The sequence below is a fragment of the Octopus bimaculoides genome, unplaced genomic scaffold, assembly GCF_046866305.1.
Source record: "Octopus bimaculoides isolate indiv1 unplaced genomic scaffold, ASM4686630v1 contig133, whole genome shotgun sequence".
Classification (NCBI taxonomy): domain Eukaryota; kingdom Metazoa; phylum Mollusca; class Cephalopoda; order Octopoda; family Octopodidae; genus Octopus; species Octopus bimaculoides.
The window spans coordinates 37,027-61,368 of record NW_028315383.1 but is presented as its reverse complement, the minus strand read 5'-3'; the positions used below and the strand labels follow the sequence as shown (position 1 = coordinate 61,368).

The following is a 24,342-nucleotide window of genomic DNA, read 5'->3' as shown; positions in this document are numbered from 1 at the left end:
GTTCCACTGTGTGGAACCTTGGGCGAGTGTCTTCTGCTATAGCCGCAAGCCGACCTAAGCTTTGTGATTGAATTTGGTAGGCGGAAGTTACTGCCGTGTGTGTACATGTCTGTGTATGTGCTTGTGCCTCTCCGAAAGAGAGAGAGAGAGATTGTTCTGGACTTTTGAGGAATTTGTTGGGAGAGAAGAAAAGAATGGGAATAATGAATAAAAATTTTAAGTGACATTGATTTGGTCTTTCTTGTGTTTTCCTCATCATCTTCCTTTAACCTTAGTGGTCCTATCTCATTTAAATAGTAAAACATCAATTGGAGCCATGGATAGCTCACCTATGTACCCACAGTGTACACAGATATATACATATTAACTAAAGCCAAAAAGGGATTTGTCCTTCCAGTTATGCATATATCCACAAGTAACTGTCATCGCTGGTCCCCAACAGAGGGACCAGCTATTCAAATTGACAGTACGTTGGTAGATAAAGCAGTTCAGGGTGTGAAGACAAAACATACCTTTGCTCATTCACTCTCTCCTTCTCTCTCTCCACAAGAAATCGAAGTCTACTTGTTAAGCACTTAAAATGTTGGTGTGAAAAATTGCTAAAGAACAAAACTGTTTTGCAGCGTAGGTCTTATACATCCTGTGATCTATATATCCAGTCATTTTAGTAGGTATGTAAATGATATTGTTTTAATACACATTGACTAAAATGTTTTTTGTCCAGACATCGTTACCACTTCGTTTATTATTGTTTTGAAAGTTCTTTGATTTTTCATTCTTATGTAATCCACATTCAATAAATGACAGTGTCGTCTGTCTTTATGTACATCTTTACGAGTTTTGTGTTTCATCTTTACGAGGTCGATAAACTGAGTACTCAGAACGGTCACTTGACTAGACACACTGTTACACATACAGGCCAGAAATCATTCTCTGAAAGTGTTCATTTGACTAGTCACATACGTATTCATACTGGAGAAAGACCATATCATTGTGATATCTGTGGTAAATCTTTCTCTCAAAGTGGCGTCTTGAATAGTCACAAGCGTACACATACAGGAGAGAAGCCATATCATTGTGATATCTGTGGTAAATCATACACTTGTAAAGGTCACTTGTCTATTCACACATGCGTTCATACAGGAGAGAAGCCATATCATTGCAAAATCTGTGGTAAATCAGTCTCTTCTAGTAGTGACTTAAATAAGCACATCCGCACACATACAAGAGAGAAACCTTATCATTGTAATGTCTGCAGTAAATCATTCTCTCAAAGTGTTGCCTTAACTCAACACAAACTTATGCATACAGGAGAGAAGCTATATCATTGTGATATCTGCAGTAAATCATTCTCTAAAAGTAGTGTTTTCACTATACACAAACGTACACATACAGGAGAGAAGCCATATCATTGTGATATCTGTGGTAAATCATTCTCTTCAAGTAGTTATTTGACTTGTCACAAACGTATTCATACTGGAGAAAGACCATATCATTGTGATATCTGTGGTAAATCATTCTTTCATAGTAGTCACTTGACTATACACAAGCGTACACATACAGGAGAGAAGCCATATGTTTGCATTACCTGTGGAAAATCATTCTCTGATAGTAGTACCTTGACTAAACAGAAATTTACACGTACTGGAGAGAAGCCATATCATTGTGATAGCCAAATTTCAATTAACACTTCAAAAGATCTTTTCTTATGTGAAAACAATAGTTTTTCTGTGACAGCAGTTAAATTTGCCAGATGCCTTAGCTAAGCAATAGAATGCCTTCGCCACTTGACCCTTCTAACCTCTTCCATTTCAGCAATAGCTAGAATAGATATCACAGACTTCCAACGAATTCTATTATCGAAGAAGGGAGTAGGTGAAAACGCAGTGACAGCAACCATTAGGGGACAAAAGGAGAAAGAAAGTTATGAGACACAAAAATCCCTCGATTCTATAACTTTTATTAACTGAATTTCTTTTCTCTTATAACATCATTCTATCTTTATCTGTGGGTTACTACTACGAGAACGTGTACACACTTACAGGTCGAAATGAACTTTTCTTTTTACCTTGCATGCTTACAATATAACGTTAAATACATAACCTTCTCCAAACTAAACATTAACCCCTACATCTTGACCCACGAAATTCGGATCTTGTGAATTTTCCGAAGTCCTTTCCCCACCCTCTTATTGCTTTGTGCACCTTTTTTTTTTTTCATAATCGTTTCCTACACATTGTTTTAAACCCATTTCCGTATATTTTTTGGATTTTCATTTCCGGGTCACACAGAGGCAAGAACAAGCACACACGCACACGCAGACACAGAGTTAAGAAGAAGCACACACGCACACGCAGACACAGAGGCAAGAACAAGCACGTACACACACACAGAGGTAAGAACAGGAACGGACACACAGACACAGAGGCAAAAAGCAGCACGGACACACAGACACAGAGGCTAGATTAAGCACACACGCACACGCAGACACAGAATCAAGAACAAGCACGCACGCAGACACAGAGGCAAAAAGCGGTACGGACACACAGACACAGTGGCAAAAAGCAGCACGGACGCAGAGGCTAGATTAAGCACACACGCACACGCAGACACAGAGGCAAGAACAAGCACTGACACAGACACAGAGGTAAGAACAGGAACGGACACACAGACACAGAGGCAAGAAGAAGTACGCCCACACACAGACAAGAACAGGCACGCACACACAACCCGTTAGCTTTCTTCTCCTCCTCCCGTTTTAGCAGCTGTAACGAAGGTCACGGAGATATCCGAAGTGAACCGTCGAGTCGTCACGGAAACAACCGTTCATCTTCTGCTGCCTAGGCAACCACACTCAAATGCTGCTTATTACGTGCCATCGGCACAGTTTCGTGTCAGGCAGTAAATCTTTCCATGCTTCAATGGATTCTGACCACTGGAAACATTGACATTAAATAAATGACAGTGTCGGCTGTCTTTATGTTCATCTTTACGAGGTCGATAAATTGAGTACCAGTTGCATACTGCGGTCGATCTAATTGTCTCCCCCCTCCCCACGAATTTTGGGCCTTGTTAGTAGAGTAGAAAAGAATGTTTGCAATCTTGATTTGTTATGTCATTTAACTGTCTTCTTTATCTTAGTTTCTTTTTCTGTTTCAGAATATCACATCCTGTTGACAGAAAAGAAATTTCTTCATTCAGATGTGCCTTTGATATTTTCATCAACTTTTATTGACTAAAGGAAGACGATATATTTATAAGGAGCATTCATCAATACATCAACCTCTTTATCTGAAGAAAGTCTATGACAAAATACTGCGAAATATTTCTTCTGGACGATGGAATTAGCAGCAACAATTTCAAGTCTTTGCTGTCTGGAATATAGAGGAGGTGATTGCTTTACAGGTTAATTATGCTTGGATAACTTTACAAAGGCGTGGATAGTCTTCACCTCCTGACTTACATATTAAACAAAATCTCAGAGGAAAGAAACGGCATTCAATTATTCCCTGAAAATAGCGACACAACTGAACACAAACAAACTCTTAGAAATGAAATAAGCACTATCTTTGTGATATGTATGAGAAATTCCCCTCCCATGATGAATGATTTAACTCAAGGGAAAAACCCCAATACAGGTGAGAAACCGTCATTCTGTCATAGTGGTGCCGTGACAACACACAAAGATACACATACAGGAGAGAAGTCGTATCATTGCGATGTCTGTGGTAAATCATTCTCTCGTAGTAGTTACTTAACTAAGCACAAACGTAGACATACAGGTGAGAAGCCATATCATTGTGATCTTTGTGATAAATCATTCTCTGAAAGTCGTCATTTGACTGGCCACAAACGTATTCATACTGAAGAAAGACCATATCATTGCAATACCTGTGGTAAATCATTCCCTCAAAGTAGTAACTTAACTAAACACAAACGTACACATACAGGAGAGAAGCCATATCATTGTGATATCTGCGGTAAATCATTCTCTGGAAATACTCAGCTAACTATTCACAAACGCGTTCATACAGGAGAGAAGCCATATCATTGTGACATCTGTGATAAATCATTCTCTCATAGTAGTTACTTAACTAAGCACATTCGCACACATACGGGAGAGAAGCCCTATCATTGTGACATTTGTGGTAAATCATTCTCTCTAACTAGTACCTTGACTAAACACAAAGTTACGCATGCAGGAGTGAAGCCCTATCATTGTGATATATGTGGTAAATCATTCTCTCTAACTAGTAACTTGACTAAACACAAACTTACACATACAGGTGAGAAGCCATACCATTGTGAAATCTGTGGTAAATCATACAATTGTAATAGTCAGTTGACTATTCACAAAGGTGTTCATACAGGAGAGAAGCCATATCATTGTGACATTTGTGGTAAATCATTCTCTGAGAGTTATACGTTGACTAGACACAAGCTTAGACATACAGCAGAGAAGCCATATCGTTGTGATATTTGTGGTAAATCATTCTGTGATAGTATTTACTTAACTAAGCACAAACGTAGACATAGAGGAGATAAGCCATATCATTGTGATATCTGTGGTAAATCATTCTTTGAAAGTAGTGACTTAACTAAGCACAGACGTAGACATACAGGAGAGAAGCCATATCATTGTGATATATGTGGTAAATCATTCTCTCTAACTAGCACCTTGACTAAACAAAAATTTACACATACAGGAGAGAAGCCATATCGTTGTAATATCTGTGGTAAATCATTCTCTCAAAGTGGTCATTTGGCTAAACACAATCTTACGCATACAGGAGAGAAGCAATATCATTGTAATATCTGTGGTTTATCATATTCTTATAATAGTCAGTTGACTATTCACAAAGGTGTTCATACAGGAGAGAAGCCATATCGTTGTGATATTTGTGGTAAATCATTCTCTCAAAATGGTCATTTGACTAAACACACACTTACACATACAGGAGAGAAGCCATATCATTGCGACATCTGTGGTAAATCATTCTCTCAAAGTTATACGTTGACAAGACACAAACTTACTCATACAGGAGAGAAACAGTATCATTGTGACATCTGTGGTAAATCATATTCTGAAAGTAGTCATTTGACTCGTCACAAACGTATTCATACTGGAGAAAGACCATACCATTGTGATATCTGTGGTAAATCATTCTTTGATAGTAATTACTTAACTAAGCACAAACGTACACATACAGGAGAGAAGCCATATCATTGTGATATCTGCGGTAAATCATTCTCTGGACATAGTCAGTTGACTATTCACAAACGTGTCCATACAGGAGAGAAGCCATATCATTGTAACAACTGTGGTAAATCATTCCCTCAAAAAGGTAACTTAAGTAGACATTTGACTATTCATACACAGGTGTAACAGAATCAATATAAAAATTTATTACAAAATTGCAACAAGTATGAATATTTTGTCTGCTAAAACACAGGCTTTATTCCTCCTCAAGCTTGATGTTAACAACTTCAGTTTCATGAACGTCAACATGAAATTCATGAATATCAACTTTAGTATCATGTATATATCCAAATATATCAACACAGCGATGACTTTGATTTTTGAAGAGATGGCTGTGTGGTTAGGAAGCTTGCTTCCCAGCTACATGGTTTCAGGTTCAGTCGCATCGCGTGGCATCTTGGGCGAGTGTCTTTTGCTATAACCCCGGGCCGACCGAAGCTTTGTGATTGAATTTGGTAGGCGGAAGTTAATGCCATGTGTGTACATGTCTGTGTATGTGCTTGTGCCTCTCCGAAAGAGAGAGAGGAATTGTGCTGGACTTTTGAGGAATTTGTTGGGAGAGAAGAAAAGAATGGGAATAATGAATAAAAATTTTAAGTGACATTGATTTGGTCTTTCTTGTGTTTTCATCATTATCTTCCTTTATCCTTAGTGGTCCTACCTCGTTTAAATAGTAAAACATCAATTGGAGCCATGGATAGCTCATTTATGTACCCACAGTGTACACGGATATATACATATTAACTAAAGCCAAAAAGGGATTTGTCCTTCCAGTTATGCATATATCGACAAGTAACTGTTATCGCTGGTCCCCAACAGAGGGACCAGCTATTCAAATTGACAGTACGTTGGTAGATAAAGCAGTTCAGGGTGTGAAGACAAAACATACCTTTGCTCATTCACTCTCTCCTGCTCTCTCTCCACAAGAAATCGAAGTCTACTTGTTAAGCATTTAAAATTTTGGTGTGAAAAATTGCTAAAGAACAAAACTGTTTTACAGCGGAGGTCTTATACATCCTGTGATCTATATATCCCGTCATTTTAGTAGGTATGTAAAAGATATTGTTTTAATACACATTGACTAAAATGTTTTTTGTCCAGACAGCGTTACCACTTCGTTTATTATTGTTTTGAAAGTTCTTTGATTTTTCATTCTTATGTAATCCACATTAAATAAATGACAGTGTCGTCTGTCTTTATGTACATCTTTACGAGTTTTGTGTTTCATCTTTACGAGGTCGATAAACTGAGTACCAGTTTCATACAGGAGTCGATCTAATTGTCTCGCCCCTCCCCACAAATTTTGGGCCTTGTTATTAGAGTAGAAAAGAATGTTTGCAATCTTGATTTGTTATGTCATTTAACTGTCTTCTTTATCTTAGTTTCTTTTTCTGTTTCAGAATATCACATCCTGTTGACAGAAAAGAAATTTCTTCATTCAGATGTGCCTTTGATATTTTCATCAACTTTTATTGACTAAAGGAAGACGATATATTTATAAGGAGCATTCATCAATACATCAACCTCTTTATCTGAAGAAAGTCTATGACAAAATACTGCGAAATATTTCTTCTGGACGATGGAATTCACAGCAACAATTTCAAGTCTTTGCTGTCTGGAATATAGAGGAGGTGATTGCTTTGCCGGTTACTTAAGCTTGGATAACTTTACAAAGGAGTGGACAGTTTTCACATCCTGATTTACATATTAAACAAGATCTCAGATAAAAGAAACAACATTAAATTATTCCCTGAAAATAGAGACTCAACTGAACAAAAATATATTCATAGAAATGAAAAAAATGCTATCTTTGTGATATGTATGACGAATTATTCTCTCACGATGAATCATTTAACTACACCAAAAAACCTTTATACAAGAGAGAAGCCATATCATCGTAATATCTGTGGTAAATCATACACTTGGAATAGTCAGTTGACTATTCACAAACGTGTTCATACAGGAGAGAAGCCATATCATTGTGACATATGTGGTAAATCATTCTCTAGAAGTTGTGACTTGCCTGAACACAAACGTATACATACAGGAGAGAAGCCATATCATTGTGATATCTGTGGTAAATCTTTCTCTCAAAGTGGTGTCTGGAATAGTCACAAGCGTATTCATACAGGAGAAAAGCCATATCCCAGTGATATCTGTGGTAAATCATACATTTGGAATAATCTCTTGACTATTCACAAACGTGTCCATACAGGAGAGAAGCCATATCATTGTGATATCTGCGGTAAATCATTCTCTGAAAAAGGTCACTTAAGTAGACATTTGACTATTCATACATGTGTAGCATAATCAGTATCAAAATTTATTACAACATAGCAACAATTATGAATATTTTGTCTGCTAAAAGACAGGCTTTATTTCATGGATGTCAACATGAAATTCATGAATATCAAGTTTAGTATCATATATATATCCAAATATATCAACACAGCAATGACTTTGATTTCTGAGGATGATTGTGCTGGACTTTTGAGGAATTTGTTGGGAGAGAAGAAAAGAATGGGAATAATGAATAAAAAGTTTAAGTGACGTTGATTTGGTCTTTCTTGTGTTTTCATCATCATCATCCTTTAACCTTAATGGTCCTACCTCGTTTAAATAGTAGTGATATCTGTGGTAAATGTTTCTCTCAAAGTTGTGTCTTGAACAGTCACAAGCGTATTCATACAGGTGAGAAGCCATATCATTGCGATACCTGTGGTAAATCACTCTCTAATAGTAGTCCTTTGACATCACACACACATACACATACAGGAGAGAAGCCATATCATTGTGACACCTGTGGTAAATCATTTTCTACAAAAGGTCACTTAAGTAGACATTTGACTATTCATACAGGTGTAACATAATCAGTATCAAAATTTATTAGAACATAGGAACAATTATGAATATTTTGTCTGCTAAAAGACAGGCTTTATTTCATGAACATCAACATGAAATTCATGAATATCAAGTTTAGTATCATATATATATCCAAATATATCAACACAGCAATGACTACATGGTTTCAAGTTCAGTCCCATCACGTGGCACCTTGGGCGAGTGTCTTCTGCTATAGCCCCAAGCCGACCTCGTAAAGATGAACATAAAGACAGCGGAGACTGTCATTTATTTAATGTCAATGTTTCCAGTGGTCAGAATCCATTGAAGCATGGAAAGATTTACTGCCTGACACGAAACTGTGCCGATGGCACGTAATAAGCAGCATTTGAGTGTGGAAGACGAACGGTTGTTTCCGTGATGACTCGACGGTTCACTTCGGATATCTCCGTGACCTTCGTTACGGCTGCTAAAACGGGTGGAGGAGAAGAAAGCTATCGGGTTGTGTGTGCGTGCCTGTTCTTGTCTGTGTGAGGGCGTACTGGTTCTTGCCTCTGTGTCTGTGTGTCCGTTCTTGTTCTTGCATCTGTGTCTGCGTGTGCGTGTGTGCTTAATCTAGCCTCTGTGTCTGTGTGTCCGTCCTGCTTTTTGCCTCTGTGTCTGTGTGCGTGCTTGTTCTTGCTTCTGCGTCTGCGTGTGCGTGTGTGCTTAATCTAGCCTCTGTGTCTGTGTGTCCGTGCTGCTTTTTGCCTCTGTGTCTGTGTGCGTGCTTGTTCTTGCTTCTGCGTCTGCGTGTGCGTGTGTGCTTAACCTAGCTTCTGTGTCTGTGTGTCCGTGCTGCTTTTTGACGCTGTGTCTGTGTGCGTGCTTGTTCTTGCTTCTGTGTCTGCGTGTGCGTGTGTGCTTAATCTAGCCTCCGCGTCCGTGCAGCTTTTGCCTCTGTGTCTGTGTGTCCGTACCGCTTTTTGCCTCTGTGTCTGTGTGCGTGCTTGTTCTTGCCTCTGTGTCTGCGTGTGCGTGTGTGCTTGTTCTTGTCTCTGTGTCTGTGTGTCCGTTCCTGTTCTTGCCTCTGTGTGACGCGGAAATGAAAATCCAAAAAATATACGGAAATGGGTTTAAAACAATGTGTAGGAAATGAATATGAAAAAAAAGGAAAGGTACACAAAGCAATCAGAGGGTGGGGAAAGGACTTCGGAAATTTCACAAGATCCGATAATACACAAAATCCGAAAATTGACAAGATCGTAGATATGAAATAAGCACTATCTTTGTGATATGTATGAGAAATTCCCCTCCCATGATGAATGATTTAACTCAAGAGAAAAACCCGGATACAGGTGACAAACCATCATTCTGTCATAGTGGTGCCTTGACAGCACACAAAGATACACATACAGGAGAGAAGCCATACCATTGTGAAATCTGTGGTAAATCATACATTTGTAATAGTCAGTTGACTATTCACAAACGTGTTCATACAGGAGAGAAGCCATATCATTGTGACATCTGTGGTAAATCATACTTTGAAAGTAGTGACTTAACTAGACACAAACGTATTCATTCATACTGGAGAAACACCATATCATTGCGATATTTGTGGTAAATCATTCTTTGATAGCAATTACTTAACTAAGCACAAACTTACACATACATGAGAGAAGCCATATCATTGCAATATCTGCAGTAAATCATTCTCTGGACATAGTCAGTTGACTATTCACAAACGTGTCCATACAGGAGAGAAGCCATATCATTGTAACAACTGTGGTAAATCATTCCCTCAAAAAGGTAACTTAAGTAGACATTTGACTATTCATACACAGGTGTAACAGAATCAATATAAAAATTTATTACAAAATAGCAACAAGTATGAATATTTTGTCTGCTAAAACACAGGCTTTATTCCTCCTCAAGCTTGATGTTAACAACTTCAGTTTCATGAACGTCAACATGAAATTCATGAATATCAACTTTAGTATCATGTATATATCCAAATATATCAACACAGCGATGACTTCGATTTTTGAAGAGATGGCTGTGTGGTTAGGAAGCTTGCTTCCCAGCTACATGGTTTCAGGTTCAGTCGCATCGCGTGGCATCTTGGGCGAGTGTCTTTTGCTATAACCCCGGGCCGACCGAAGCTTTGTGATTGAATTTGGTAGGCGGAAGTTAATGCCATGTGTGTACATGTCTGTGTATGTGCTTGTGCCTCTCCGAAAGAGAGAGAGGAATTGTGCTGGACTTTTGAGGAATTTGTTGGGAGAGAAGAAAAGAATGGGAAGAATGAATAAAAATTTTAAGTGACATTGATTTGGTCTTTCTTGTGTTTTCATCATTATCTTCCTTTATCCTTAGTGGTCCTACCTCGTTTAAATAGTAAAACATCAATTGGAGCCATGGATAGCTCATTTATGTACCCACAGTGTACACGGATATATACATATTAACTAAAGCCAAAAAGGGATTTGTCCTTCCAGTTATGCATATATCGACAAGTAACTGTTATCGCTGGTCCCCAACAGAGGGACCAGCTATTCAAATTGACAGTACGTTGGTAGATAAAGCAGTTCAGGGTGTGAAGACAAAACATACCTTTGCTCATTCACTCTCTCCTGCTCTCTCTCCACAAGAAATCGAAGTCTACTTGTTAAGCACTTAAAATTTTGGTGTGAAAAATTGCTAAAGAACAAAACTGTTTTGCAGCGGAGGTCTTATACATCCTGTGATCTATATATCCCGTCATTTTAGTAGGTATGTAAAAGATATTGTTTTAATACACATTGACTAAAATGTTTTTTGTCCAGACAGCGTTACCACTTCGTTTATTATTGTTTTGAAAGTTCTTTGATTTTTCATTCTTATGTAATCCACATTAAATAAATGACAGTGTCGTCTGTCTTTATGTACATCTTTACGAGTTTTGTGTTTCATCTTTACGAGGTCGATAAACTGAGTACCAGTTTCATACAGGAGTCGATCTAATTGTCTCGCCCCTCCCCACAAATTTTGGGCCTTGTTATTAGAGTAGAAAAGAATGTTTGCAATCTTGATTTGTTATGTCATTTAACTGTCTTCTTTATCTTAGTTTCTTTTTCTGTTTCAGAATATCACATCCTGTTGACAGAAAAGAAATTTCTTCATTCAGACGTGCCTTTGATATTTTCATCAACTTTTATTGACTAAAGGAAGACGATATATTTATAAGGAGCATTCATCAATACATCAACCTCTTTATCTGAAGAAAGTCTATGACAAAATACTGCGAAATATTTCTTCTGGACGATGGAATTCACAGCAACAATTTCAAGTCTTTGCTGTCTGGAATATAGAGGAGGTGATTGCTTTGCCAGTTACTTAAGCTTGGATAACTTTACAAAGGAGTGGACAGTTTTCACATCCTGATTTACATATTAAACAAGATCTCAGATAAAAGAAACAACATTAAATTATTCCCTGAAAATAGAGACTCAACTGAACAAAAATATATTCATAGAAATGAAAAAAATGCTATCTTTGTGATATGTATGACGAATTATTCTCTCACGATGAATCATTTAACTACACCAAAAAACCTTTATACAAGAGAGAAGCCATATCATCGTAATATCTGTGGTAAATCATACACTTGGAATAGTCAGTTGACTATTCACAAACGTGTTCATACAGGAGAGAAGCCATATCATTGTGACATATGTGGTAAATCATTCTCTAGAAGTTGTGACTTGCCTGAACACAAACGTATACATACAGGAGAGAAGCCATATCATTGTGATATCTGTGGTAAATCTTTCTCTCAAAGTGGTGTCTGGAATAGTCACAAGCGTATTCATACAGGAGAAAAGCCATATCCCAGTGATATCTGTGGTAAATCATACATTTGGAATAATCTCTTGACTATTCACAAACGTGTCCATACAGGAGAGAAGCCATATCATTGTGATATCTGCGGTAAATCATTCTCTGAAAAAGGTCACTTAAGTAGACATTTGACTATTCATACATGTGTAGCATAATCAGTATCAAAATTTATTACAACATAGCAACAATTATGAATATTTTGTCTGCTAAAAGACAGGCTTTATTTCATGGATGTCAACATGAAATTCATGAATATCAAGTTTAGTATCATATATATATCCAAATATATCAACACAGCAATGACTTTGATTTCTGAGGATGATTGTGCTGGACTTTTGAGGAATTTGTTGGGAGAGAAGAAAAGAATGGGAATAATGAATAAAAAGTTTAAGTGACGTTGATTTGGTCTTTCTTGTGTTTTCATCATCATCATCCTTTAACCTTAATGGTCCTACCTCGTTTAAATAGTAGTGATATCTGTGGTAAATGTTTCTCTCAAAGTTGTGTCTTGAACAGTCACAAGCGTATTCATACAGGTGAGAAGCCATATCATTGCGATACCTGTGGTAAATCACTCTCTAATAGTAGTCCTTTGACATCACACACACATACACATACAGGAGAGAAGCCATATCATTGTGACACCTGTGGTAAATCATTTTCTACAAAAGGTCACTTAAGTAGACATTTGACTATTCATACAGGTGTAACATAATCAGTATCAAAATTTATTAGAACATAGGAACAATTATGAATATTTTGTCTGCTAAAAGACAGGCTTTATTTCATGAACATCAACATGAAATTCATGAATATCAAGTTTAGTATCATATATATATCCAAATATATCAACACAGCAATGACTACATGGTTTCAAGTTCAGTCCCATCACGTGGCACCTTGGGCGAGTGTCTTCTGCTATAGCCCCAAGCCGACCTCGTAAAGATGAACATAAAGACAGCGGAGACTGTCATTTATTTAATGTCAATGTTTCCAGTGGTCAGAATCCATTGAAGCATGGAAAGATTTACTGCCTGACACGAAACTGTGCCGATGGCACGTAATAAGCAGCATTTGAGTGTGGTTGACTAGGCAGCAGAAGACGAACGGTTGTTTCCGTGACGACTCGACGGTTCACTTCGGATATCTCCGTGACCTTCGTTACGGCTGCTAAAACGGGAGGAGGAGAAGAAAGCTAACGGGTTGTGTGTGCGTGCCTGTTCTTGTCTGTGTGTGGGCGTACTTGTTCTTGCCTCTGTGTCTGCGTGTGCGTGTGTGCTTAATCTAGCCTCTGTGTCTGTGTGTCCGTGCTGCTTTTTGCCTCTGTGTCTGTGTGCGTGCTTGTTCTTGCTTCTGCGTCTGCGTGTGCGTGTGTGCTTAATCTAGCCTCTGTGTCTGTGTGTCCGTGCTGCTTTTTGCCTCTGTGTCTGTGTGCGTGCTTGTTCTTGCTTCTGCGTCTGCGTGTGCGTGTGTGCTTAATCTAGCCTCTGTGTCTGTGTGTCCGTGCTGCTTTTTGCCGCTGTGTCTGTGTGCGTGCTTGTTCTTGCTTCTGTGTCTGCGTGTGCGTGTGTGCTTAATCTAGCTTCTGTGTCTGTGTGTCCGTGCTGCTTTTTGCCTCTGTGTCTGTGTGCGTGCTTGTTCTTGCTTCTGCGTCTGCGTGTGCGTGTGTGCTTAATCTAGCCTCTGTGTCTGTGTGTCCGTGCTGCTTTTTGCCTCTGTGTCTGTGTGCGTGCTTGTTCTTGCTTCTGCGTCTGCGTGTGCGTGTGTGCTTAATCTAGCCTCTGTGTCTGTGTGTCCGTGCTGCTTTTTGCCTCTGTGTCTGTGTGCGTGCTTGTTCTTGCTTCTGCGTCTGCGTGTGCATGTGTGCTTAATCTAGCTTCTGTGTCTGTGTGTCCGTGCCACTTTTTGTCCCTTTGTCTGTGTGCGTGCTTGTTCTTGCCTCTGTGTCTGCGTGTGCTTGTTCTTGTCTCTGTGTCTGTGTGTCCGTTCCTGTTCTTGCCTCTGTGTGACCCGGAAATGAAAATCCAAAAAATATACGGAAATGGGTTTAAAACAATGTGTAGGAAATGAATATGAAAAAAAAGAAAAGGTGCACAAAGCAATGAGAGGGTGGGGAAAGGACTTCGGAAATTTCACAAGATCCGATAATACACAAAATCCGAAAATTGACAAGATCGTAGATATGAAATAAGCACTATCTTTGTGATATGTATGAGAAATTCCCCTCCCATGATGAATGATTTAACTCAAGAGAAAAACCCGGATATTATTGTTTTGAAAGTTCTTTGATTTTTCATTCTTATGTAATCCACATTCAATAAATGACAGTGTCGTCTGTCTTTATGTACATCTTTACGAGTTTTGTGTTTCATCTTTACGAGGTCGATAAACTGAGTACTCAGAACGGTCACTTGACTAGACACACTGTTACACATACAGGCCAGAAATCATTCTCTGAAAGTGTTCATTTGACTAGTCACATACGTATTCATACTGGAGAAAGACCATATCATTGTGATATCTGTGGTAAATCTTTCTCTCAAAGTGGCGTCTTGAATAGTCACAAGCGTACACATACAGGAGAGAAGCCATATCATTGTGATGTCTGTGGTAAATCATACACTTGTAAAGGTCACTTGTCTATTCACACACGCGTTCATACAGGAGAGAAGCCATATCATTGCAAAATCTGTGGTAAATCAGTCTCTTCTAGTAGTGACTTAAATAAGCACATCCGCACACATACAAGAGAGAAACCTTATCATTGTAATGTCTGCAGTAAATCATTCTCTCAAAGTGTTGCCCTAACTCAACACAAACTTATGCATACAGGAGAGAAGCTATATCATTGTGATATCTGCAGTAAATCATTCTCTAAAAGTAGTGCTTTCACTATACACAAACGTACACATACCGGAGAGAAGCCATATCATTGTGATATCTGTGGTAAATCATTCTCTTCAAGTAGTTATTTGACTTGTCACAAACGTAGTCATACTGGAGAAAGACCATATCATTGTGATATCTGTGGTAAATCATTCTTTCATAGTAGTCACTTGACTATACACAAGCGTACACATACAGGAGAGAAGCCATATATTTGCATTACTTGTGGAAAATCATTCTCTGATAGTAGTACCTTGACTAAACAGAACTTTACACATACTGGAGAGAAGCCATATCATTGTGATATCCGTGGTAAATCATTCTCTCAAATTGGCGTCTTGAATAGTCTCAAGCGTACACATACAGGGGAGAACCCATATCGTTGTGATATCTGTGGTAAATCATTCTTTAAGAGTGGGGACTTGACTACACACAAATATACACATACAGGAGAGAAGCCATATCATTGTGATATCTGTGGAAAATCATTCTCTGATCGTAGTACCTTGACTAAACACAAACTTACACATACCGGAGAGAAGCCATATCATTGTGATATAAGTGGTAAATCATTCTTTGGAAGTAGTCACTTGACTAAATACAAGCGTACGCATACAGGAGAGAAGCCATATGATTGTAATATCTGTGGTAAATCATTCTCTGATAGTGGTACCTTCAGTAGGCACAAACGTATTCATACAGGAGAGAAGCCATATCTTTGCAATACATGTGGAAAATCATTCTCTCAGAGTAGTAACTTGACTGAACACAAACGTGTACATACAGGAGAGAAGCCATATCATTGTGATATCTGTGGTAAATTATTCTCTGGAAGTAGTGGCTTAACTAGACACAGACTTAAGCATACAAGAGAGAAGCCATATCATTGTGATATCTGGTAAATCATTCTCTGAAATAGTCACTTAAGTAGACATTTGACTATTCATACAGGTGTAATAGAATCAATATCAAAATTTATTACAACATAAGAACAATTATGAATATTTTGTCTGCTATGAACATGAAATTCATGAATGTCAACTTTAGTATCATATAAATATCCAAATATATCAACACAGCAATGACTACATGGTTTCAGGTTCAGTTCCACTGTGTGGAACCTTGGGCGAGTGTCTTCTGCTATAGCCGCAAGCCGACCTAAGCTTTGTGATTGAATTTGGTAGGCGGAAGTTACTGCCGTGTGTGTACATGTCTGTGTATGTGCTTGTGCCTCTCCGAAAGAGAGAGAGAGAGATTGTTCTGGACTTTTGAGGAATTTGTTGGGAGAGAAGAAAAGAATGGGAATAATGAATAAAAATTTTAAGTGACATTGATTTGGTCTTTCTTGTGTTTTCCTCATCATCTTCCTTTAACCTTAGTGGTCCTATCTCATTTAAATAGTAAAACATCAATTGGAGCCATGGATAGCTCACCTATGTACCCACAGTGTACACAGATATAAACATATTAACTAAAGCCAAAAAGGGATTTGTCCTTCCAGTTATGCATATATCCACAAGTAACTGTCATCGCTGGTCCCCAACAGAGGGACCAGCTATTCAAATTGACAGTACGTTGGTAGATAAAGCAGTTCAGGGTGTGAAGACAAAACATACCTTTGCTCATTCACTCTCTCCTTCTCTCTCTCCACAAGAAATCGAAGTCTACTTGTTAAGCACTTAAAATGTTGGTGTGAAAAATTGCTAAAGAACAAAACTGTTTTGCAGCGTAGGTCTTATACATCCTGTGATCTATATATCCAGTCATTTTAGTAGGTATGTAAATGATATTGTTTTAATACACATTGACTAAAATGTTTTTTGTCCAGACAGCGTTACCACTTCGTTTATTATTGTTTTGAAAGTTCTTTGATTTTTCATTCTTATGTAATCCACATTCAATAAATGACAGTGTCGTCTGTCTTTATGTACATCTTTACGAGTTTTGTGTTTCATCTTTACGAGGTCGATAAACTGAGTACTCAGAACGGTCACTTGACTAGACACACTGTTACACATACAGGCCAGAAATCATTCTCTGAAAGTGTTCATTTGACTAGTCACATACGTATTCATACTGGAGAAAGACCATATCATTGTGATATCTGTGGTAAATCTTTCTCTCAAAGTGGCGTCTTGAATAGTCACAAGCGTACACATACAGGAGAGAAGCCATATCATTGTGATATCTGTGGTAAATCATACACTTGTAAAGGTCACTTGTCTATTCACACATGCGTTCATACAGGAGAGAAGCCATATCATTGCAAAATCTGTGGTAAATCAGTCTCTTCTAGTAGTGACTTAAATAAGCACATCCGCACACATACAAGAGAGAAACCTTATCATTGTAATGTCTGCAGTAAATCATTCTCTCAAAGTGTTGCCTCAACTCAACACAAACTTATGCATACAGGAGAGAAGCTATATCATTGTGATATCTGCAGTAAATCATTCTCTAAAAGTAGTGTTTTCACTATACACAAACGTACACATACAGGAGAGAAGCCATATCATTGTGATATCTGTGGTAAATCATTCTCTTCAAGTAGTTATTTGACTTGTCACAAACGTATTCATACTGGAGAAAGACCATATCATTGTGATATCTGTGGTAAATCATTCTTTCATAGTAGTCACTTGACTATACACAAGCGTACACATACAGGAGAGAAGCCATATGTTTGCATTACCTGTGGAAAATCATTCTCTGATAGTAGTACCTTGACTAAACAGAACTTTACACATACTGGAGAGAAGCCATATCATTGTGATATCCGTGGTAAATCATTCTCTCAAATTGGCGTCTTGAATAGTCTCAAGCATACACATACAGGGGAGAACCCATATCGTTGTGATATCTGTGGTAAATCATTCTTTAAGAGTGGGGACTTGACTAGACACAAATATACACATACAGGAGAGAAGCCATATCATTGTGATAGCCAAATTTCAATTAACACTTCAAAAGATCTTTTCTTATGTGAAAACAATAGTTTTTCTGTGACAGCAGTTAAATTTGCCAGATGCCTTAGCTAAGCAATAGAATGCCTTCGCCACTTGACCCTTCTAACCTCTTCCATTTCAGCAATAGCTAGAATAGATATCACAGACTTCCAACGAATTCTATTATCGAAGAAGGGAGTAGGTGAAAACGCAGTGACAGAAACCATTAGGGGACAAAAGGAGAAAGAAAGTTATGAGACACAAAAATCCCTCGATTCTATAACTTTTATTAACTGAATTTCTTTTCTCTTATAACATCATTCTATCTTTATCTGTGGGTTACTACTACGAGAACGTGTACACACTTACAGGTCGAAATGAACTTTTCTTTTTACCTTGCATGCTTACAATATAACGTTAAATACATAACCTTCTCCAAACTAAACATTAACCCCTACATCTTGACCCACGAAATTCGGATCTTGTGAATTTTCCGAAGTCCTTTCCCCACCCTCTTATTGCTTTGTGCACCTTTTTTTTTTTTCATAATCATTTCCTACACATTGTTTTAAACCCATTTCCGTATATTTTTTGGATTTTCATTTCCGGGTCACACAGAGGCAAGAACAAGCACACACGCACACGCAGACACAGAGTTAAGAAGAAGCACACACGCACACGCAGACACAGAGGCAAGAACAAGTACGTACACACACACAGAGGTAAGAACAGGAACGGACACACAGACACAGAGGCAAAAAGCAGCACGGACACAGATGCTAGATTAAGCACACACGCACACGCAGACACAGAATCAAGAACAAGCACGCACGCAGACACAGAGGCAAAAAGCGGTACGGACACACAGACACAGTGGCAAAAAGCAGCACGGACGCAGAGGCTAGATTAAGCACACACGCACACGCAGACACAGAGGCAAGAACAAGCACTGACACAGACACAGAGGTAAGAACAGGAACGGACACACAGACACAGAGGCAAGAAGAAGTACGCCCACACACAGACAAGAACAGGCACGCACACACAACCCGTTAGCTTTCTTCTCCTCCTCCCGTTTTAGCAGCTGTAACTAAGGTCACGGAGATATCCGAAGTGAACCGTCGAGTCGTCACGGAAACAACCGTTCATCTTCTGCTGCCTAGGCAACCACACTCAAATGCTGCTTATTACGTGCCATCGGCACAGTTTCGTGTCAGGCAGTAAATCTTTCCATGCTTCAATGGATTCTGACCACTGGAAACATTGACATTAAATAAATGACAGTGTCGGCTGTCTTTATGTTCATCTTTACGAGGTCGATAAATTGAGTACCAGGTGCATACTGCGGTCGATCTAATTGTCTCCCCCCTCCCCACAAATTTTGGGCCTTGTTAGTAGAGTAGAAAAGAATGTTTGCAATCTTGATTTGTTATGTCATTTAACTGTCTTCTTTATCTTAGTTTCTTTTTCTGTTTCAGAATATCACATCCTGTTGACAGAAAAGAAATTTCTTCATTCAGATGTGCCTTTGATATTTTCATCAACTTTTATTGACTAAACGAAGACGATATATTTATAAGGAGCATTCATCAATACATCAACCTCTTTATCTGAAGAAAGTCTATGACAAAATACTGCGAAATATTTCTTCTGGACGATGGAATTAGCAGCAACAATTTCAAGTCTTTGCTGTCTGGAATATAGAGGAGGTGATTGCTTTACGGGTTAATTATGCTTGGATAACTTTACAAAGGCGTGGATAGTCTTCACCTCCTGACTTACATATTAAACAAAATCTCAGAGGAAAGAAACGGCATTCAATTATTCCCTGAAAATAGCGACACAACTGAACACAAACAAACTCTTAGAAATGAAATAAGCACTATCTTTGTGATATGTATGAGAAATTCCCCTCCCATGATGAATGATTTAACTCAAGGGAAAAACCCCAATACAGGTGAGAAACCGTCATTCTGTCATAGTGGTGCCGTGACAACACACAAAGATACACATACAGGAGAGAAGTCGTATCATTGCGATGTCTGTGGTAAATCATTCTCTCGTAGTAGTTACTTAACTAAGCACAAACGTAGACATACAGGTGAGAAGCCATATCATTGTGATCTTTGTGATAAATCATTCTCTGAAAGTCGTCATTTGACTGGCCACAAACGTATTCATACTGAAGAAAGACCATATCATTGCAATAACTGTGGTAAAACATTCCCTCAAAGTAGTAACTTAACTAAACACAAACGTACACATACAGGAGAGAAGCCATATCATTGTGATATCTGCGGTAAATCATTCTCTGGAAATACTCAGCTAACTATTCACAAACGCGTTCATACAGGAGAGAAGCCATATCATTGTGACATCTGTGATAAATCATTCTCTCATAGTAGTTACTTAACTAAGCACATTCGCACACATACGGGAGAGAAGCCCTACCATTGTGATATATGTGGTAAATCATTCTCTCTAACTAGTACCTTGACTAAACACAAAGTTACGCATGCAGGAGTGAAGCCCTATCATTGTGATATATGTGGTAAATCATTCTCTCTAACTAGTAACTTGACTAAACACAAACTTACACATACAGGTGAGAAGCCATACCATTGTGAAATCTGTGGTAAATCATACAATTGTAATAGTCAGTTGACTATTCACAAAGGTGTTCATACAGGAGAGAAGCCATATCATTGTGACATTTGTGGTAAATCATTCTCTGAGAGTTATACGTTGACTAGACACAAGCTTAGACATACAGCAGAGAAGCCATATCGTTGTGATATTTGTGGTAAATCATTCTGTGATAGTATTTACTTAACTAAGCACAAACGTAGACATAGAGGAGATAAGCCATATCATTGTGATATCTGTGGTAAATCATTCTTTGAAAGTAGTGACTTAACTAAGCACAGACGTAGACATACAGGAGAGAAGCCATATCATTGTGATATATGTGGTAAATCATTCTCTCTAACTAGCACCTTGACTAAACAAAAATTTACACATACAGGAGAGAAGCCATATCGTTGTAATATCTGTGGTAAATCATTCTCTCAAAGTGGTCATTTGGCTAAACACAATCTTACGCATACAGGAGAGAAGCAATATCATTGTAATATCTGTGGTTTATCATATTCTTATAATAGTCAGTTGACTATTCACAAAGGTGTTCATACAGGAGAGAAGCCATATCGTTGTGATATTTGTGGTAAATCATTCTCTCAAAATGGTCATTTGACTAAACACACACTTACACATACAGGAGAGAAGCCATATCATTGCGACATCTGTGGTAAATCATTCTCTCAAAGTTATACGTTGACAAGACACAAACTTACTCATACAGGAGAGAAACAGTATCATTGTGACATCTGTGGTAAATCATATTCTGAAAGTAGTCATTTGACTCGTCACAAACGTATTCATACTGGAGAAAGACCATACCATTGTGATATCTGTGGTAAATCATTCTTTGATAGTAATTACTTAACTAAGCACAAACGTACACATACAGGAGAGAAGCCATATCATTGTGATATCTGCGGTAAATCATTCTCTGGACATAGTCAGTTGACTATTCACAAACGTGTCCATACAGGAGAGAAGCCATATCATTGTAACAACTGTGGTAAATCATTCCCTCAAAAAGGTAACTTAAGTAGACATTTGACTATTCATACACAGGTGTAACAGAATCAATATAAAAATTTATTACAAAATTGCAACAAGTATGAATATTTTGTCTGCTAAAACACAGGCTTTATTCCTCCTCAAGCTTGATGTTAACAACTTCAGTTTCATGAACGTCAACATGAAATTCATGAATATCAACTTTAGTATCATGTATATATCCAAATATATCAACACAGCGATGACTTTGATTTTTGAAGAGATGGCTGTGTGGTTAGGAAGCTTGCTTCCCAGCTACATGGTTTCAGGTTCAGTCGCATCGCGTGGCATCTTGGGCGAGTGTCTTTTGCTATAACCCCGGGCCGACCGAAGCTTTGTGATTGAATTTGGTAGGCGGAAGTTAATGCCATGTGTGTACATGTCTGTGTATGTGCTTGTGCCTCTCCGAAAGAGAGAGAGGAATTGTGCTGGACTTTTGAGGAATTTGTTGGGAGAGAAGAAAAGAATGGGAATAATGAATAAAAATTTTAAGTGACATTGATTTGGTCTTTCTTGTGTTTTCATCATTATCTTCCTTTATCCTTAGTGGTCCTACCTCGTTTAAATAGTAAAACATCAATTGGAGCCATGGATAGCTCATTTATGTACCCACAGTGTACACGGATATATACATATTAACTAAAGCCAAAAAGGGATTTGTCCTTCCAGTTATGCATATATCGACAAGTAACTGTTATCGCTGGTCCCCAACAGAGGGACCAGCTATTCAAATTGACAGTACGTTGGTAGATAAAGCAGTTCAGGGTGTGAAGACAAAACATACCTTTGCTCATTCACTCTCTCCTGCTCTCTCTCCACAAGAAATCGAAGTCTACTTGTTAAGCATTTAAAATTTTGGTGTGAAAAATTGCTAAAGAACAAAACTGTTTTACAGCGGAGGTCTTATACATCATGTGATCTATATATCCCGTCATTTTAGTAGGTATGTAAAAGATATTGTTTTAATACACATTGACTAAAATGTTTTTTGTCCAGACAGCGTTACCACTTCGTTTATTATTGTTTTGAAAGTTCTTTGATTTTTCATTCTTATGTAATCCACATTAAATAAATGACAGTGTCGTCTGTCTTTATGTACATCTTTACGAGTTTTGTGTTTCATCTTTACGAGGTCGATAAACTGAGTACCAGTTTCATACAGGAGTCGATCTAATTGTCTCGCCCCTCCCCACAAATTTTGGGCCTTGTTATTAGAGTAGAAAAGAATGTTTGCAATCTTGATTTGTTATGTCATTTAACTGTCTTCTTTATCTTAGTTTCTTTTTCTGTTTCAGAATATCACATCCTGTTGACAGAAAAGAAATTTCTTCATTCAGATGTGCCTTTGATATTTTCATCAACTTTTATTGACTAAAGGAAGACGATATATTTATAAGGAGCATTCATCAATACATCAACCTCTTTATCTGAAGAAAGTCTATGACAAAATACTGCGAAATATTTCTTCTGGACGATGGAATTCACAGCAACAATTTCAAGTCTTTGCTGTCTGGAATATAGAGGAGGTGATTGCTTTGCCGGTTACTTAAGCTTGGATAACTTTACAAAGGAGTGGACAGTTTTCACATCCTGATTTACATATTAAACAAGATCTCAGATAAAAGAAACAACATTAAATTATTCCCTGAAAATAGAGACTCAACTGAACAAAAATATATTCATAGAAATGAAAAAAATGCTATCTTTGTGATATGTATGACGAATTATTCTCTCACGATGAATCATTTAACTACACCAAAAAACCATTATACAAGCGAGAAGCCATATCATCGTAATATCTGTGGTAAATCATACACTTGGAATAGTCAGTTGACTATTCACAAACGTGTTCATACAGGAGAGAAGCCATATCATTGTGACATATGTGGTAAATCATTCTCTAGAAGTTGTGACTTGCCTGAACACAAACGTATACATACAGGAGAGAAGCCATATCATTGTGATATCTGTGGTAAATCGTTCTCTCAGAGTGGTGCCATGACTAATCACAAACGTATACATACAGGAGAGAAGCCATATCATTGTGACATATGTGGTAAATCATTCTCTAGAAGTTGTGACTTGCCTGAACACAAACGTATACATACAGGAGAGAAGCCATATCATTGTGATATCTGTGGTAAATCTTTCTCTCAAAGTGGTGTCTGGAATAGTCACAAGCGTATTCATACAGGAGAAAAGCCATATCCCAGTGATATCTGTGGTAAATCATACATTTGGAATAATCTCTTGACTATTCACAAACGTGTCCATACAGGAGAGAAGCCATATCATTGTGATATCTGCGGTAAATCATTCTCTGAAAAAGGTCACTTAAGTAGACATTTGACTATTCATACATGTGTAGCATAATCAGTATCAAAATTTATTACAACATAGCAACAATTATGAATATTTTGTCTGCTAAAAGACAGGCTTTATTTCATGGATGTCAACATGAAATTCATGAATATCAAGTTTAGTATCATATATATATCCAAATATATCAACACAGCAATGACTTTGATTTCTGAGGATGATTGTGCTGGACTTTTGAGGAATTTGTTGGGAGAGAAGAAAAGAATGGGAATAATGAATAAAAAGTTTAAGTGACGTTGATTTGGTCTTTCTTGTGTTTTCATCATCATCATCCTTTAACCTTAATGGTCCTACCTCGTTTAAATAGTAGTGATATCTGTGGTAAATGTTTCTCTCAAAGTTGTGTCTTGAACAGTCACAAGCGTATTCATACAGGTGAGAAGCCATATCATTGCGATACCTGTGGTAAATCACTCTCTAATAGTAGTCCTTTGACATCACACACACATACACATACAGGAGAGAAGCCATATCATTGTGACACCTGTG

At 37.9% G+C, this 24,342-nt stretch overlaps 5 protein-coding genes across 7 annotated transcripts; all 5 read left to right on the top strand.

Annotated features, from left to right (window-relative positions):
• The first annotated feature begins 99 nt into the window (after positions 1 to 99).
• LOC149129157 (uncharacterized) lies at positions 100 to 7,816 on the top strand. 3 transcript variants are annotated; one of them, XM_089346749.1, is made up of 4 exons: positions 177 to 671; positions 2,292 to 2,395; positions 3,160 to 6,308; positions 6,661 to 7,816. In XM_089346749.1, the coding sequence occupies exon 3, from the start codon at positions 3,581 to 3,583 to the stop codon at positions 5,384 to 5,386; it is 1,806 nt and encodes a 601-aa protein (XP_089202875.1). In that variant the 5' UTR covers positions 177 to 671; positions 2,292 to 2,395; positions 3,160 to 3,580; the 3' UTR covers positions 5,387 to 6,308; positions 6,661 to 7,816. The 3 variants fall into 3 exon arrangements, with proteins under 3 accessions (XP_089202874.1, XP_089202875.1, XP_089202872.1); XM_089346748.1 differs by lacking the exon at positions 2,292 to 2,395 and having other exon boundaries at positions 100 to 671; XM_089346746.1 differs by lacking the exon at positions 177 to 671 and having other exon boundaries at positions 1,910 to 6,308.
• On the top strand, positions 801 to 1,766 carry LOC149129158 (uncharacterized). Its single transcript, XM_089346750.1, has one exon. The coding sequence runs from the start codon at positions 801 to 803 to the stop codon at positions 1,764 to 1,766; it is 966 nt and encodes a 321-aa protein (XP_089202876.1).
• Positions 7,817 to 10,659: 2,843 nt separating the features above from the next.
• Positions 10,660 to 12,360, top strand: LOC149129156 (uncharacterized). The gene is made up of 2 exons (XM_089346745.1): positions 10,660 to 10,852; positions 11,205 to 12,360. The coding sequence occupies exon 2, from the start codon at positions 11,626 to 11,628 to the stop codon at positions 12,112 to 12,114; it is 489 nt and encodes a 162-aa protein (XP_089202871.1). The 5' UTR covers positions 10,660 to 10,852; positions 11,205 to 11,625; the 3' UTR covers positions 12,115 to 12,360.
• Positions 12,361 to 16,434: 4,074 nt separating this feature from the next.
• LOC149129154 (uncharacterized) lies at positions 16,435 to 24,093 on the top strand. Its single transcript, XM_089346742.1, has 3 exons — positions 16,435 to 16,620; positions 19,269 to 22,417; positions 22,770 to 24,093. The coding sequence occupies exon 2, from the start codon at positions 19,690 to 19,692 to the stop codon at positions 21,493 to 21,495; it is 1,806 nt and encodes a 601-aa protein (XP_089202868.1). The 5' UTR covers positions 16,435 to 16,620; positions 19,269 to 19,689; the 3' UTR covers positions 21,496 to 22,417; positions 22,770 to 24,093.
• Positions 23,191 to 23,847, top strand: LOC149129155 (uncharacterized). Its single transcript, XM_089346743.1, has one exon. It carries the CDS (start codon positions 23,191 to 23,193, stop codon positions 23,845 to 23,847), a length of 657 nt encoding a protein of 218 aa, XP_089202869.1.
• Positions 24,094 to 24,342: the final 249 nt, after the last annotated feature.

Excerpts from the sequence above, each read along its gene's own strand:
- LOC149129157 (XM_089346748.1), top strand. The coding sequence starts at position 3,581 with ATGAGAAATTCCCCTCCCATGATGAATGATTTAACTCAAGGGAAAAAC.
- LOC149129155 (XM_089346743.1), top strand. The coding sequence starts at position 23,191 with ATGACGAATTATTCTCTCACGATGAATCATTTAACTACACCAAAAAAC.
- LOC149129156 (XM_089346745.1), top strand. The coding sequence starts at position 11,626 with ATGACGAATTATTCTCTCACGATGAATCATTTAACTACACCAAAAAAC.
- LOC149129158 (XM_089346750.1), top strand. The coding sequence starts at position 801 with ATGACAGTGTCGTCTGTCTTTATGTACATCTTTACGAGTTTTGTGTTT.
- LOC149129154 (XM_089346742.1), top strand. The coding sequence starts at position 19,690 with ATGAGAAATTCCCCTCCCATGATGAATGATTTAACTCAAGGGAAAAAC.